The sequence below is a fragment of the Lynx rufus genome, unplaced genomic scaffold (genome assembly GCF_022079265.1).
Source record: "Lynx rufus isolate CCGP_SWC_20201006 ecotype Redwood Valley unplaced genomic scaffold, mLynRuf1.p SCAF_8, whole genome shotgun sequence".
In the NCBI taxonomy this organism is placed as follows: Eukaryota; Metazoa; Chordata; class Mammalia; order Carnivora; family Felidae; genus Lynx; species Lynx rufus.
In genome coordinates this window covers 76,745,431-76,761,171 of record NW_025814896.1, presented here as the reverse complement: position 1 = coordinate 76,761,171, position 15,741 = coordinate 76,745,431, and the positions used below count along the sequence as shown (strand labels likewise).

At 35.9% G+C, this 15,741-nt stretch overlaps 1 protein-coding gene across 1 annotated transcript in view; it reads right to left on the bottom strand.

Moving 5' to 3' along the window:
• VRK2 (VRK serine/threonine kinase 2) overlaps nt 1–15,741 on the bottom strand; it is a 103,761-nt gene that overhangs the window by 8,396 nt on the left and 79,624 nt on the right. The window contains exons 11-12 of the mRNA XM_047068091.1: nt 12,509–12,675; nt 6,980–7,141 (exon numbers count right to left, since the gene is read on the bottom strand). Of these exons, the coding sequence (XP_046924047.1) occupies nt 6,980–7,141; nt 12,509–12,675 (329 nt within the window). The remainder of the gene's footprint in view (nt 1–6,979; nt 7,142–12,508; nt 12,676–15,741) is intronic.

The following is a 15,741-nucleotide window of genomic DNA, read 5'->3' as shown; positions in this document are numbered from 1 at the left end:
TTCTGTGTCTACCTCTCTCTCTGCCCCTTCCCTGCTCGTGCTCTGTCTCTGTCTCTGTCTCTCTCTCAAAAATAAACAAACATTAAAGAAATGTAAGACTAGTTCAATATTCAAACACTAATCAATGTCATCCACCATGGCAACAGTGTAAAGCTGAAAAATCATATGATCATAATTGATACAGAAAAAGCACTTGATAAAATTTAATACCCATTCAAAACAACTCTTAGTACACTAGAAATAGAGGTGAGCCTCATCAACCTGATAACACCTACCAAAAATATACAGCTAACATCACACTAAATGGTGAAGAATAAACAACTCACATGTTCTTCAACACTACGTCCATACTTCAGAACATTCCTTATCAGTAAAAAGGAATGAACTATACTGATACATACAAACTCAGATGGATCTCTATCTAGGGCATTATGGTGAATGAAATAAAGCCCATGTCAACAAGTTACATAGTAAAGAATTTGATTTGTACAACATGCTCAAGATAATCAATTATAGTGATATGGAACAAATCAGTGCTTTCCAGGGTTTAGGATAAAGGGGAGGGTGTCCATATAAAGCAAAACACGGAAGTTTCTATGTGAGGGAGTTTCTTCCTAGAACAGTTCTGTACAGTAATTTTTGTGATTAGTCTGTCTATACATGTAATACAATTTAACAGCAACATACACATGAGTGCATGTAAAAACTGATGACCAAATAAGGTATGTATTTTATAGTAGTATGCCAAAGTTAGTTCCTGGTTTTGAAAATTATACTATTGTTATAAGATGATGTCATTGGAGAAAGCTAGGTAAAGGGTACACGGGAGCTGAAGGAAGGGTACATGGGAGCTCTCTATTGCAATTTCTGAGTGTGCAATTATTTTAAAATGAAATGTTAAAAAAAATAAATTCAGAGGTAAAATATAGTTCCAGCTCTCCCACACCAAAAAACAAAATACAAACAAACAAAGTAAAGGTGAAATAAAGATATTTTCAGAAAAGAAGTGAGAGAATTAGTCTCCAGGAACTTTCCACTACAATGTTAAAGGAAATTCTCTGCGAAGACGGGAAATAACCAACTGTAAACTCAGATCTATGGGAGGGCTGAAGAATTCCAACAGCAATAAATATGAGACTTTTTTTTTCCTCTCAATTTCTTTGAAATAAAAGTGATTTAAAAAAAATAATTTAACGTGTATTCATTTTTGAGAGACAGAGACAGAGCATTAGCAGGGAAGGAGCAGAGAGAGAGGGAGACACAGGATCTGAAGCAGACTCCAGGCTCTGAGCTGTCAGCACAGAGCCCAACGTGGAGCTCGAACCCATGAACTGTGAGTTCACAACCTGAGCCAAAGTTGGATGCTTAACTGACTGGGCCACGCAGGCGCCCCAAAACTGATTTTTTAAAGCACAATAGTAACTGCATTATGGAATTAATTATATATGTTAAAAAAAAGTATGACAACAGTAGCACAAAGGATGGAAATGTATTTTTGCAAGATTCTTACATTATATATGAAGTCGTTTATTAAATCAAGGTAGATTATTATACAAGTGAAAGATGTATATTATAATTTCTAGAGCTATGTTAATATGGTAGCCACCGACCACATATGACTTGAATACTTGGAATATGGCTAGTCTAAATTGAGGTGTGCTGTTAGTGTAAAACACACCAGATTTTGAAGACTTAATATGAAAAAAAGAATGTAATATGTCTCCATTTTTATTATAGTTACAATATTTGGGGTATTGGTTTAATTAGAGTTGTTTTTATATTATTAAACTTTAATTAGAGTGGTTTTAGAGCAGGGGTTTACAAACTTTTTCTTTCAAGGGCAGATAGTAAATATTTTAGGATTTGGGGGCCACGCAGTCTGTGTTCTAAATACTCAGCTCTGCCACTGTAGCATGGAAATACCCATAGACAACATGTAAGAGAATATGTAAACAAATGAGTATGGCTATGTTGCAATATAACTATTTAACTTTATTAACAATACAACCATATAAGTATATTTAAATATAACTACTTAAAATAGGTGACCCGCTGACTTTGGCCCATAGGCCATATCTTGCTGTACTAAAGTAACCACTACAACAAAAACAAAAGAGCCCAGAGAAGCACAGTTTACAAATTGAAGATATGAGAGACAAATTCCCACTTACTCCAAAAGAAAGCAGGAGGGAGGTAAAAAGTGACAAAGAATAAATGGAGCAAAAAGAAACCAAATAGTGAGATTGTAGATTAAATTGAACTACAATAATTACATTAAATGGAAATGGGACAGATTAAAAGGAAGGTTTGTGAGGTCGTGCAAAAAAGCAAGACTTAAACTGTTATTTACAAAAGCACTCACAGACACAAAGACACAAAACACAAACATTAAACAAAAGGATGGAAAAGGACACACCATACAAACTAATCATAGGAAGGCTGGAATTGTTAAAATTAAAGTAAAATTCAAGACAAAAGAATATTGACACATGTAAGAAAGATGTTTAACAATGATAAACAATATTTCACCAAGAAGACGTAACAGTTCTGTATCTGTATGTCCCTATTAACAGCATGAAAATTCATAAAGCAAGAACTTATAAAACTAAAGGAAATATAGACAACTCCACAATTACAGTTGAAGATTTAACATACCTTGTCATTGATTGATTAAACAGGAGGACAAAATAAAGCAAAACAGTAAGGATATAGAAGGACTGAACAACACTATCAACTTAACCTAATCAACATTTATAGAATAGTAAATTCCAAATTCAGAATATATATTTGTTACAAGCACATGAGAAATATTCATCAAACTAAGTCTTCTTCTTGACCATAAAACAAGTTTCAGTGTATTTTAAAGGATTGCAAGAATATGCTCTGATAAATTAGAAGTCAATAACAAAAACATAGCAATAAAATCTCAAAAATATTTAGGAATTAAAAAATCATGCTTCTAAAATCCATGGGGTCAAAGACTAAGTGAAGGGAAATTAGAAAATATGTTTAACTGAACAACAATGAAACACAATATATCAAGATTTGTGGAATACATCTAAAGCACTGCTTAAAATTCTTTATAGCTTTATACATTTTAGAAAGAAAGGCTTAAAAGTAATGATTTAAGCATTTACCTTATGAAGCTTAAAAAAAAGAGTACCCAAAATAAGTATAAGGAAATGATAAAGAACAGTAATTAGTAAAAGAGAAAAAAAAAATCTCAGCAGTAGATAATTCAACAAATCCAAAAACTGGTTCTTTGAAAAGATCAATAAAAGTGATAAGCATTTAGCTAGACTGTAAAAAAAAAAGAAAGAAAAAAATTCCTTGGAAGATACATATTACCAAAGCTGACACAAGAAGAAAAAGAAAATCTAATGACATTATATGTTATAGAGAGTAAATTCATAATTAAAGATTTTCCTACAATAAAATTCTAGGCCCAGATGATTTTCTTGCTAAATTCTAGGAAACATTTGTGAAAGATAAATGTTACTAAAACAGTTTCTGAAAATAGACATGTCCAATTTGCATAATGACCTGAAAACAAAACCACACAAGGATATTGTAAGAAAAAAAATTGCAGATCAATTATCCCTCATCAATGTAGATATAAAAACCCTTAATGGAATAATAGCAAATTGAATTCAGTATGACAACGCATCATGACTAAATGTGGTTTACCCCAGAGAAAAAGGTTGATTTAACACTCAAAAATCAATTCAATTCATTGCACTAGTAAAGGAGAAAAATCATATGATCATTTCAGTAGATCCCAAAAAAGGACTTAATATACACTCATGACTTAATTTTTTTCAACAACTACAATGAAATTTCCTCAGCCTGATAAAAGGGCATTTAGGAAAAACCTACAGCTAACATCATACTTAATGTATAAAGAATGAATGTTTTCCACCAAAGAACAGGAACAAAGCAAGGATGCCCATGCTCAGTGTAGTATTAGAGGTCATAGAAGGTATCACAAAGCATGAAAAAAAGCTATGAAAGGCATACGTGTTGGAAAAGAAGTAAAACTCTATTCACAAACATTACTATGTATAAAATCCTAAGAATCTACCAAAAAACGAGAATTAAAAAGTGACTTTAGAAAGATCTCAAGACACAAGGTCAATATACAAAATGATATTTACAATAGAATTAAAAAACAAGAGGGGCGCCTGGGTGGCGCAGTCGGTTAAGCGTCCGACTTCAGCCAGGTCACGATCTCGCGGTCCGTGAGTTCGAGCCCCGCGTCGGGCTCTGGGCTGATGGCTCAGAGCCTGGAGCCTGTTTCCGATTCTGTGCCTTCCCTCTCTCTCTGCCCCTCCCCCGTTCATGCTCTGTCTCTCTCTGTCCCAAAAATAAATAAACGTTGAAAAAAAAATTTTTTTTAAATTAAAAAAAAGAATTAAAAAACAAGAGATTTAGAGATAATTTTAATGGAAGATGTATACAATACCTACACCAAAAACTACAAAACACTTAGAGAAATTAAAAATCTACATAAATGGAGACAAGTATCGGGTTCATGCATTGGAAGACTCAAATGTGTTGTTGGGATTTCAGTTGCCCCTAAACTGATCTTCAGATTTAGTGGAATCACAATCAAAATTCCATTTTGCTTTTTAGTGGAAATTGACAAACCGGTTCTTAAATTTTATGGAGAGGAACAGGACCCAAAGCATTCTTGAAGAAAAGGGTTGAAGGACTTGTACTACCTAATTTCAGAACTAGTTGTAAAGCTGCAGTAATTGATGTACTGTGGTTTTGGTGTAAGGACAGATAGACTGATTAGAAGACAAGAGAGAGTTCAGAAATAGACCACAATTTACACTGTCAGCTGACTTTTGAAAAAGACTCCAAGGAAATTTAGTTAGGAAAAGGAAATCTTTTTAACAAATGGTGCTGTGACAGCTGGCTCTGATGGAAAACAAGAACCTCAACCCCTTATACACACAAGAATGATTTGAGCTCATGGACTCAAAATGAAAGCCAAAACTAGAAGGCTTTTAAAAAAATATTTAGCAAACTGTGACCCTGAGATAGGCAAAGTTTTCCCAGGTTTCTTTACAGAAAACATTGATAAATTGAACTTCAAATAAAAATAACAAACAGTTTTTGCTCATTAAAGACAAATAAATGAATAGGGAGGCTGCACACTAGGAGAACATATCCACAATACAGATGTATAAAGAATTCCTACAACTCAGTAATAAAGAGACTATCATCCAAATAAAAATGGATCAAGACATTTTACAAAAGAAGACATATGAATGGGGAGTCAGCACATGAAAATGGTGCCCACAGTTATTAATTATCAGGTCAATGATAATCAGACTCAACAGAAATACTAATACATAAATGTTGGAATGCCCAAAATTAAAAAGACCAACACCACCAAATGCTGGGGAGGATCTGGGATTACTGGTGGGAGTATAAAATGGAAGTACTTGTCAGCTTTTTATAGAGGTGAACGTAAATCTGCCCTGTGAACCAGCAATTCCACTTCTCAGGACAAACGAAATGTAACCATAGAAGGACTTGTGTCACAATGTTCATAGCAACTATTAGTTATGATGGCTAGAGCCAGGGGCAGCCCAGGTGTCCTGGGAGAATGGATATATGGCTTATGGTGTACTACACAATGGAGTTCTGCTCAACAAGAATTAGTGATACGTGTAACAATATGGATGAGTTTCAAAAACAAACTAACAAACAAACATGCTGAGTGAAAGAAGCCAGACACAAAAGAGTGCATTCTGTATGACTAACATAGTATGTGACATTCTAGAAGAGGCAAAACTAACCTAGTGTGAAAATCAGAATATCAGAACAGTGGTTGTTTGGGGGAAAGGGACTGACTGAGAAAAGGAACAAAGAGCTTTCTGGAGTGATAAGATCTGCACACACATATCACAAATGCCCACACCAGTTACAATGAATCAATTTCTTGGCTTGGAACCTGGGCATCAGGTTTTTTTTTTTTATAGTCCCTTCCTATCTCCATACACAAAGTGATTCTGGTGCATAGTACAGGTTGAAAAAGAACACACAAGAATCTCAAAATTTTGTCACCAAGCAATATTTGTAATTTTACAAATGGGAACTATAAGTTCAAAGGATTCTTATTAGTACTGTAAAAACATTCTCTGGATAAACATGTGTGCTTGTTGGTTGGGTAAGAAATGCCCAACTTGTATGTGTCTAATTTTCACCTTGGCTGCTAAGAGGTTCAGAGCCAATTCAGTGCTCAGTTTAGTGATTAACATCTCAGTGCCTGATAAACTTATTTTGAGGGGCGAGGGTTTGGGAGATAGAAGATGGGGGCATTAAAATATCCTGTTTCACATTTTAAACTACCTCAAATTATTTGAGGAAAATGATGGTGTATAAATCATATAAAACGTTATTTTGGAAAAAAAATATTTTTTCATTGAGGATATAAATACATTGATTGTATGCTTCTCCTTCTTCTCAGAAAAAGGTTCGATTAGGAAAGACTTTTGCTGTTGCTTGAATGAGTCCTCTGCTAAAGGTAAGTCACGACTCAACCAAATGATCGAATAACTTAAAAAATACATCATTTTACAATACAACCGTATCAACAGGGAAACTCTTCACTCACATTTGATTATAAGGGCGAGAGTGGAGGAACCCACTTAAGAGTATGGAACATGCTAAGAGTCCCTAATGGATCGTAGATGGCATAAAAAATTTAAGTGCACTTCATTACGTTCTCAGGGTAAAGAAATCAGATCTGTACGCAAATGTGCTCACTGTCATTCTGTTTCTGTGATGATTGGTGTGGGCTGCTTTGATTTTATGCACTGGATAGGATGTTTTCTGCCCCTTCTCATTTAACAAAACCATACAACCTTGGCCCCCAGGAGAAAATAAAAGGTCTTTATTCCCAAACGGCATATTCTAATATAACATTAAGGAAAAAAAAAAAAAAACACAACAAAAAGCCTCTCACCTGAGCTGTTTCACTGTTAAGCAATCTAGTCAGCAGCTCCTCTGTTTGCACTTTTCTCCCGGTTGAACAGGACTCAGCACTTCTCTCACCACGGATGTTTTTTTCTATTAACCTATTTTGCATCTGATTGACTTGCTTTGTTGCAGCCTTTTGAGAAACAACCTGTTGATTGAGAGTAATAATGTATAATGAAAACTTTTGACACTTGTAAAACAAAAATGCTTCTATGTCCAGATTCTTGAAAATTCTAAACTTGCCAAGCTTTGAAAAAAAAAAAGGAAGAATTAAAGAGGAAACCAACAAATGGATGTTATAGAAAGAATATAGCAGTTGGCAAGATCCAGACCCTTTCTCATCAATAGTACAAGACCAATTAAAATTAGTGTCACTGTTATACGCTCTTTAGAAATTATCTCTACAGATAGCTTGCTTATTGGAAACGGCATTTTTACAGAAAACTGTCACATTCTAAAACTGCACATGAATTCATTATTAACCTTTGCTGGGAGTGGATCCAGTACATCTTTTTAGTTTAAATTCTTATTAATTAGAATCTTCGTTTTCTATCATTGAAGTGAGCCTAATGAATGTGAACGTATAAAAGGAGCTTATAATGTTGCTTACTTTCTTATACAGGTAATTTAACCTTTGAGTAGATGAGTAACAGTTCGTGCCACCTGGTACTGTGCACCAGTATCAAAGGTTAAGTTCTACAACAAGCCTGCTGTCTCTCAGGTTCTTTTTCACACCGTGGTGTTATCTGGGGGATGACTGACTCTTAATAACCTTGAAGTAGACACGGATATCGAAGGGCAGATCCCACAATTCAGCTGGAAGATTAAAAGCCACAGTGAAGATCCTTATGTGAAGTATTTGGTCAGCAGCTTCATGTTTACAGCAGCTGAAAGTGCCATCACCTTTCTTCATGGGTTAAAGAGGGGCCAGAAGATAGGAACAGCACAAGGGGAAATAATGGAGTAGCCAGTGCCAAAACAGAGAATGAATTACGTTGGCTAGGCGAGCAGAGCCTTAATTTGTAGTCTCTCAATTTTTAGCTTCTATTGCCAAGTGTGTTCACTCCTTCCCTTTAAAATATGCTGGTGTTTTGTGGCGAGGTCTAAGCTGTCACAACACCATTCTTTATTCGCCCCTCCTCCCGGATCCCGGCTTCTCAAAGGGTAGCAAAGCCATTGCTTTTCAGTACCCTGACAATTGGCATTGTTCCCTAATCACTCAGGGTTTCTTTATTTTCACCACTCAAGTCTCCCAAACTACTGGGAAAATTCATGGGTAACCACCTTCTGAGTCACACTCCCACTGAAGTCATCTTAGTGATAAATGCTCACCATACCACTGGTGCGAAACAAAGGGTTTCCCAAAGCTGTTGTACACCGGTTCGTTCTGATGAAAGACTGGCTTGCCAATCACTGTGAAAATGTGTTTTATGATAGAAGGGATTAGTTGAGATACTGAGGTTTTTAATGCCTCAATTTAGGTATAAGAGTTTCTGGCCTGGGAGCCTCTGATGTACAAACAAAATCTGATCTAATATATTCAGTCCTGTGTGAGGCTTTCTGGAAGAGATGGTGCCTCCTGGATCTGCCGTCAGTTGGCTGGATGGGCAGGTTGCGCTGCCATAAGCATTTCTAGCTAATAAACAAGATGATACCCCGTTTATGGAAATTTTCTATTTCTAGGGGAACTTTTAAAATGGTAAGAGTGAAGTGGGATAAGTTTTACTCTTAATTGTGAACAGAGGTAAAACGTTTTCTCAAAGATGTAAGAGTGAATATAGAAAACGCTCTGGGCATCGCACGAAATCAAATAAAATACTACCCAAATAGGTGTCCATCTTCAAGAGAGAGGCTATTCAGATCAGGTATTTTTTATTTAATTTTCCACTGGCACTTCAGTGTTCCAAGAAATCAGGAATACTTTTGGCCTCCTGAAATCTAGTGAGCCAAAAATGTGCTCACAAATGAGAATTTATATTCTACTTTTCTCACACAGTATAAATATAAATAGAATTATTTTGAGAATTAAAGCTCAAGAAAGAATTTTATGAACTTTCAAGGTCAACACAAAGATTACTACCACGAATAATAATATATATATTCATCCCTGGATTTGCTGCTAACCTCAGATTTAGAGTAAACGAAGGGACAAACTCTTACTTGTCTGAAACGTAAGACAGCTTGAACATTTTCATTCTGCCCTACAGTTACTCCTCTGCCAAGGGAGAGCACTTAGGAAGGATGGGTGTCTGTAGTATTACAATATGGATTCAAGCATCATAACAAGGAGAGAGATATGATAAGCTGGTAAAAGGATCCTCTACTGGCTGTGGAGGAAACAGCTTATTCAGAGGGTTGAACGGGGGCCTTCAATAATGCTGGTTTTCCAACATGGCTTTAACATTCTCATCTGGGAATTCTAGAGCTTTAGCTCACCTCAATAAGCATTCTTACTGAAATATGGTTTCCTTCAGTGAATTTTGGACATTAAATCCCAGTGGATGGTATAAATAGACTGTGGTAGCCTGATGATAGATTCTTCTAATTTGACAGTGTTACCTCAGGAGCCGTCGGAGCTACTAAAGAGTGATTTCAGCTATACAGAACATCATTTTGATTGAGGCAAATGCCCCAAAAGATTTGCCTTTCAGAAAAAAAAAAAAATATCAATGTCTCTACTGTCTTGACAAAAATTCATTTCCAATTTAACTCCAGTAACAGTATTGGAGGACTTGTGTAAGAAGGCGGCTCTGTTTACAGGGAACAGTTTATGATGCCTTGTAAAAACCTAGTATTGGAAAAATACCTCCTTTTTCTTTTGCAAAAAGATGCTGTAAGTTTGCCAAGATTCTTAACGGTGATGTGCTATTTTCTAATACCTAACCAAAGCATATTTTTGTTAGGAATACTAAATTTAAAAGGTACAACCATTTCTGCTGAGGGAAATAACATTTTAAAAAAATGAGCATTCATAACTTTCCTTTGAATACTGAATGATAGAAATATTTTATTTACCTAACGGTATATGTTTTCTGGTCCACTGACTTCTTTTTTAGTATCTTTGTCCAAAGAGTGTAAGTCCAGGATTCATTCAATATTCTGTTAAATAACTAGAGTAATCCATGTATGAAGTAACAAAAAACGTTTTTAGTTACCAATAAAGAGATTCTGTCTGGGATTAAAAAGAGAAATCTGGGGCCATGTGGTTGATACTCATTCTGGATCTAAAATGATTTTTGTTATGGAAGCAATCAATTGTGGGAACTAGCCTATACTTTTATCATTCAGGGAAACTGAGTACAGCACAGTTTATATTGTCATATTTTGCTTTTCAACATTTTCAAGTTTAGTATTTGCAACATTACAAAATCTGTAAACTTTAAAAATACTTATTCACCACATGGTGAACCTATTTTTATATTAAGATTATAATATATTTATGTGCACTTAAAATACTACAGAAATAAAGTCTTTATTCAATAACTATTGATCGGCTGTGAACTACATCCCCAAAACCTCTTACTGTCTTTATATCGGGGGTGGTCATATTGTTAGAAATTAACTAAGGTCTTAAGAATGTATATTATTCTTAGTGTTTGCTTTTTACTCATAATCAAAGCGCTCTAATCAAAAGGGAAGAATAAAATATTTTTGATTGAGGCTCATTGGAAAAAATGTTTTATGTTCTATTCTCTGCATATAAAAGTGGTTTCACAACAAACATCTTTTGAATTTGATGAAACTGAAAAATTCTGGTGGATAATAATTAGAATTTTACATCAGAGGATATAACTATCAGTTTTTAAAATGGCTTCTTTTATATTTCAATTAAGTTTATGAAACTGAAAAACTACAGAAAAGGAAAAAAATCTACTTAAATTAGTGTAGATTAAGTGGTGACCATTATTGCAAGGGAGATACTACGTTAAGGAAATGGCTCTTTGTTTTGTTGCAAAAGTGATAAAAACACAAAAGTCAATAAAACTGTTAAAATAAGTCTCAGTAATTACCAAGATCAAAATCCACTGGCTTTTTATTAAACATGAACTTTTGTTCTGCCTTCTGCAATACGTAAATAGTGCTGACAATTGGTTTGTGAGGCATTTGCTACAATAAAATGTAATTGTATCATGAGAGAAAGGTGACAATCAGGAGATCATGAAAAAATTACATATTCTCACTGGTAGTTAATTAGCCATGCAAAACCTCCTCAAACAGATATTCTCTTCTATTAGGAATGATTACTATGCAGGCCTACAGATGTCAATACCACAGTCATTCAAATACTTCTTTCCCTACTAATTGAAGGTTGTAAAGCTCTGGTGCCAAGGTTTTGCTTCCAAAGAGCTAATTTATGACTAGAAGGATATTTTATGTCTTCAGTTGCAGCAGCTACAAAATTCAGCAAATCAGAACCATCTGTGCACTGATACTTGACTCACCATCCATCTAGCGGCCTATCAGTCACGTTAGTTTGCATCCTGCATTCTTGGCTCATGAACACTTGTGATGATCCAAAGTTCATAAGAAATATTAAAAATGAATGGCATCCTGACCCTACCTTATTGCACATGCATCGGGGAGAAAAAGCCCTCCCTACAGGTTTTGCATGTGGATCGTGTCCAGGAAGGACTGGACATTTAGTTGCCTGTCCAGTAGCACTGCTCACAGGAATCTCAGGTTTCCCCCACCCTGTAAAAAATGTTTTAAATCCTAATTCTTGTGTATTGTTTCAAGTTCTCTCTTTTTTTAAGTCAGTGGGAAGATAACAGAGTATAGGAGAAAAGGGTAACTTAAAACTTTTTAAAAGGTTGGGGCGCCTGGGTGGCGCAGTCGGTTAAGCGTCCGACTTCAGCCAGGTCACGATCTCGCGGTCCGTGAGTTCGAGCCCCGCGTCAGGCTCTGGGCTGATGGCTCAGAGCCTGGAGCCTGTTTCCGATTCTGTCTCCCTCTCTCTCTGCCCCTCCCCCATTCATGCTCTGTCTCTCTCTGTCCCAAAAATAAATAAACGTTGAAAAAAAATTAAAAAAAAAAAAAAACTTTTTAAAAGGTTATTTTTGTAGATTGATATATCAGTGCATACAAGCAGTCTGGTTAAACCTAAGAATATCATCATTATCACCCCCAAATTATGGAATTATGGCCAAACTGGCAAACAAAAGCAGAGGGCAATAACCAAAGAAATCTGAAGAAAAGCAACGAATAAAGGTTGTCCTGAATAAAGTCAGATTAGCCTTTAATCTTACCCTGGTCGTGTCTCTGTGACCTCAGCGACTGCTTTATTTCTTTAATAGTACCCTAAATAGGCCATGGATCCTACTGTTTTTCTCTAAGAGACAATAGGTCAAAAGAACTTGCAACAAAATTTCCTGGAGCTCAGTTAGGAGAAATAGGAATTAAATGTAATAAGCAAGAAAGTGGGTTGTCAGACTCCCTCTGAGACCCAAAACAACTTCATTTGGTAGAAAAGCCTCACAGAAGGTAATCGTAGGATCCCAGGGACTACGTTACTTACTTTTTGATTGTTTGGAGTATCCACATTCACACTCTCTCCTTTAGTGGAAAATTCCAGTGGTCCTAAAGGTGTTCCACCTGGGTTCAGAATTTTCTTGAGCATTTGATAGTTTGGCTTTTCATCATATGCTAAATTATGAGCACATACCAAATACTGGGCTATTTCACCTGTGAAGTGTAAATTTTTTTTACATGTTATTAGTAATTGGCAAGAATTGTCAAGACTCCAATATCATCAAAATCTCTCTATTCTCTCTTACACATGCACACAACACACATCCTGAAGAAACTAAGAATAAACAATTCGATGCAAAGCACTTTTCAAATGATGTCCAAAAATGACTGAAATATAGTGACTTAGAGATTTGACAAGATGGGAGAAACTGGTAATTTTTTTACACATCTTTGTTGATATGTTTACATTTCACTAATCTTATCAAAGGAAGCAAATTTTAAAATTATAGTTAGTGAGTTTGATTTATGAAGTGCAACTACTAAGAACTACATGAATAATATAATAGACCAGACATGCTTCATACTTTATGTTGAAGTTTTAAAAATTCAGTTAAAAACAAGTGTTACTTATTATAAACCTCCCTACTTCAACGGAAAAAAAAAATACTGCAAGTTTTAATTCAGGCTTTGATTTTGAGATTATAAAAGTACATTTAGAGGGATGCCTGGGTGGCTCAGTCAGTTGAGCGTCCGACTTCGGCTCAGGTCATGATCTCACGGTTTGTGAGTTCAAGCGCGGAGTCGGGCTCTGTGCTGACAGCTCAGAGCCTGGAGCCTGCTTCAGATTCTGTGTCTCCCCCTCTCTCTGCCCCTCCCCTGCTCATGCTCTACGTCCCTCTGTCTCTCAATAATAAATAAACGTAAAAAAATTTTTTTAAGTACATTTAGAAATGAGCTTGAATTCTAGGTTTTTAGCCATGACTAATTTTAGAATTCATTGAACCTCCCTGGAGTCCTCCACACCTAGCTAGCCTAGTGCATTCACTAGTGCATTCATTATATAGCCTTTCTGATTTAGAGCAGAAGGGTAAAATGTTGCTACATTTTCTTTTCAAGTTTGTTTGTTTATTTTGAGAAAGAGAGAGTGCAAGTGGGAAAGGGGCAGAGAGAGGGGGACAGAGGGAATCCCACGCAGACTCCCTGCTGTCAGTGTGGAGCCCAGTGTGGGGCTCGAACTCACAAACTGTGAGATCATGACTGAAGCCAAAACCCAGAGTCAGATGCTGAACGGACTGAGCCACCCAGGCATCCCTAATCTTTTTCTAATGTAATCTCTTCCCTAGAACTGTAGTAACCCCCTTCCCCCTGCCAGAAACTATGAACTACAAACTTCTAAATACAAGCAGAATTAGTAACCCAAAGTTACAAATATAGCTGCCTTAAAACAAATGTAGTTTGCATTTGTTTCAGATGGAGATTCAATCTAAAATCCAGACACAAGTTAAGTGATCATACCATATACTGTTTAAAATCTGGCATGTTTTCATTTGTTCACAGAGATGTTTAGATACTCCACTTTTTACAAGCTTTTCCCCTTCAAAAACTTATTACTGACACAGACACAAGTACCTCTTACTAAGTTGTTTATATTCCCATGGCAGGGAAAATCTGGGAAGCTTTGTGGGTTGGCAGGAGTGACTTCCTAATCCTTCCTTTCCCCTCCAGGCCCACCTCCATTCCAGTGGGGAACCACGGACCCTGGGTTTATCTCCCTATGGGGAAGAATTCCAAAAGGAACAGTCACCATCCTGTTCCTCTATGAAAGTCAGAGTGACCATTTTATACCATATTGTCCATAGCCATTTTCTAGGAATATAAGGCTACTGTGGCGAAAATGAGAACTCTTAGCTCCAGGTTTTTTTGGTTTTGTTTTTTAGGTTTTTCTTTTTTCTTTTCTTTTCTTTTCTTTTCTTTTCTTTTCTTTTCTTTTCTTTTCTTTTCTTTTCTTTTCTTTTCTTTTCTTTTCTTTTCTTTTCTTTTCTTTTCTTCCTTCCCTTTCTTTTGATACTTAGGCAATTATAATGCAACCTACTTTTTCCCCTAATGTCTAAGATATACCAAATTCTGTTCTCTAACATTTGATCAAACAGATCTCTATTAGCTGGCAAGTAGTTATAACTCATGTTTCCAGAAGCCCATTGGGGAGGTTTGATTGCTGAAGGGATGATTAAAAAGAAAATGAGATTAAATTACATTCACTGTTATTTTAATGTAAATATTCTGTTGTTCTTTGGCCCTTTCAAGATTGGTAAGCCAGGTTTGGCATATATTATTATAATTCTATTAACCAAAATATCCCAAATGGAGGAGAGAGCTGAATAATCGGGGAGAAGTTTTCACAGGTCACCGTTAGAAGGCAATGGAAGATCCTGGCACTGCACCAATGGACAGCAGCTGTGCGGCAAAGCCTTCATGGGTCTGGGGCTTGGAAAAATGAGGCATCGGTGAGGTAGGAAAAGGAGAGAAAGAACCACCCTCTTATAAATTCATTATTATCAACCTGAAGCTTAGACTATTGTGATGTATTACTGCTTTAAATGTGAACCTTCCAAGATCTAGATTTATTATATTAAGTATACTTTTTAATTTACTAGCATATTTCTGGAGCTATAAAACAAAATGCTTTGGGTAGTATGAAATGGTGATATTCTTGAATCATCTGCTTTTAAGCTAATGAAATATTAAGTATCATTACTATCAAGAAATACAAACTTTTCAAACTATTATTATTACACTGAACTAGACATGCGTGTTTCAACCTCTGTGGTGGTTTTATTTCATAAGCTGCCTTAGTAATAAACCTTTTATAAATCGGATTAATTGTCATGCTTGCAATACCCACTCCTCAGCACGAGCAACTAAGGGATCTTCAGTTAATAGTAAAGTTTCAAAGTTTTATGCTTTAGAAACAGAAATCTGCATTTTATAAAATAATAGGATGGTCTCAAATAAATGGTTTGTACTGAAAATGGGGGACCGGGCACTCCTGTCATTTCTCATTATCATCCAAATCTTCTGATCTCCAGTAATAGAAGTGTCCCGAGTATACACAGGTCCACAGGCATTTATCTTGTGGGACCCAGGGCATCTGGGCTTTCTTTTCCATTCCAGAACAGTTAGTTGCCTTTTGTGCAGAAGGGGCAGAAAAGGTAAAGGAGATACACAGTGAAAAAAAATTTTTTTGACATCTCCCATCTCTCTTTTTTGCTGTCTTATTGA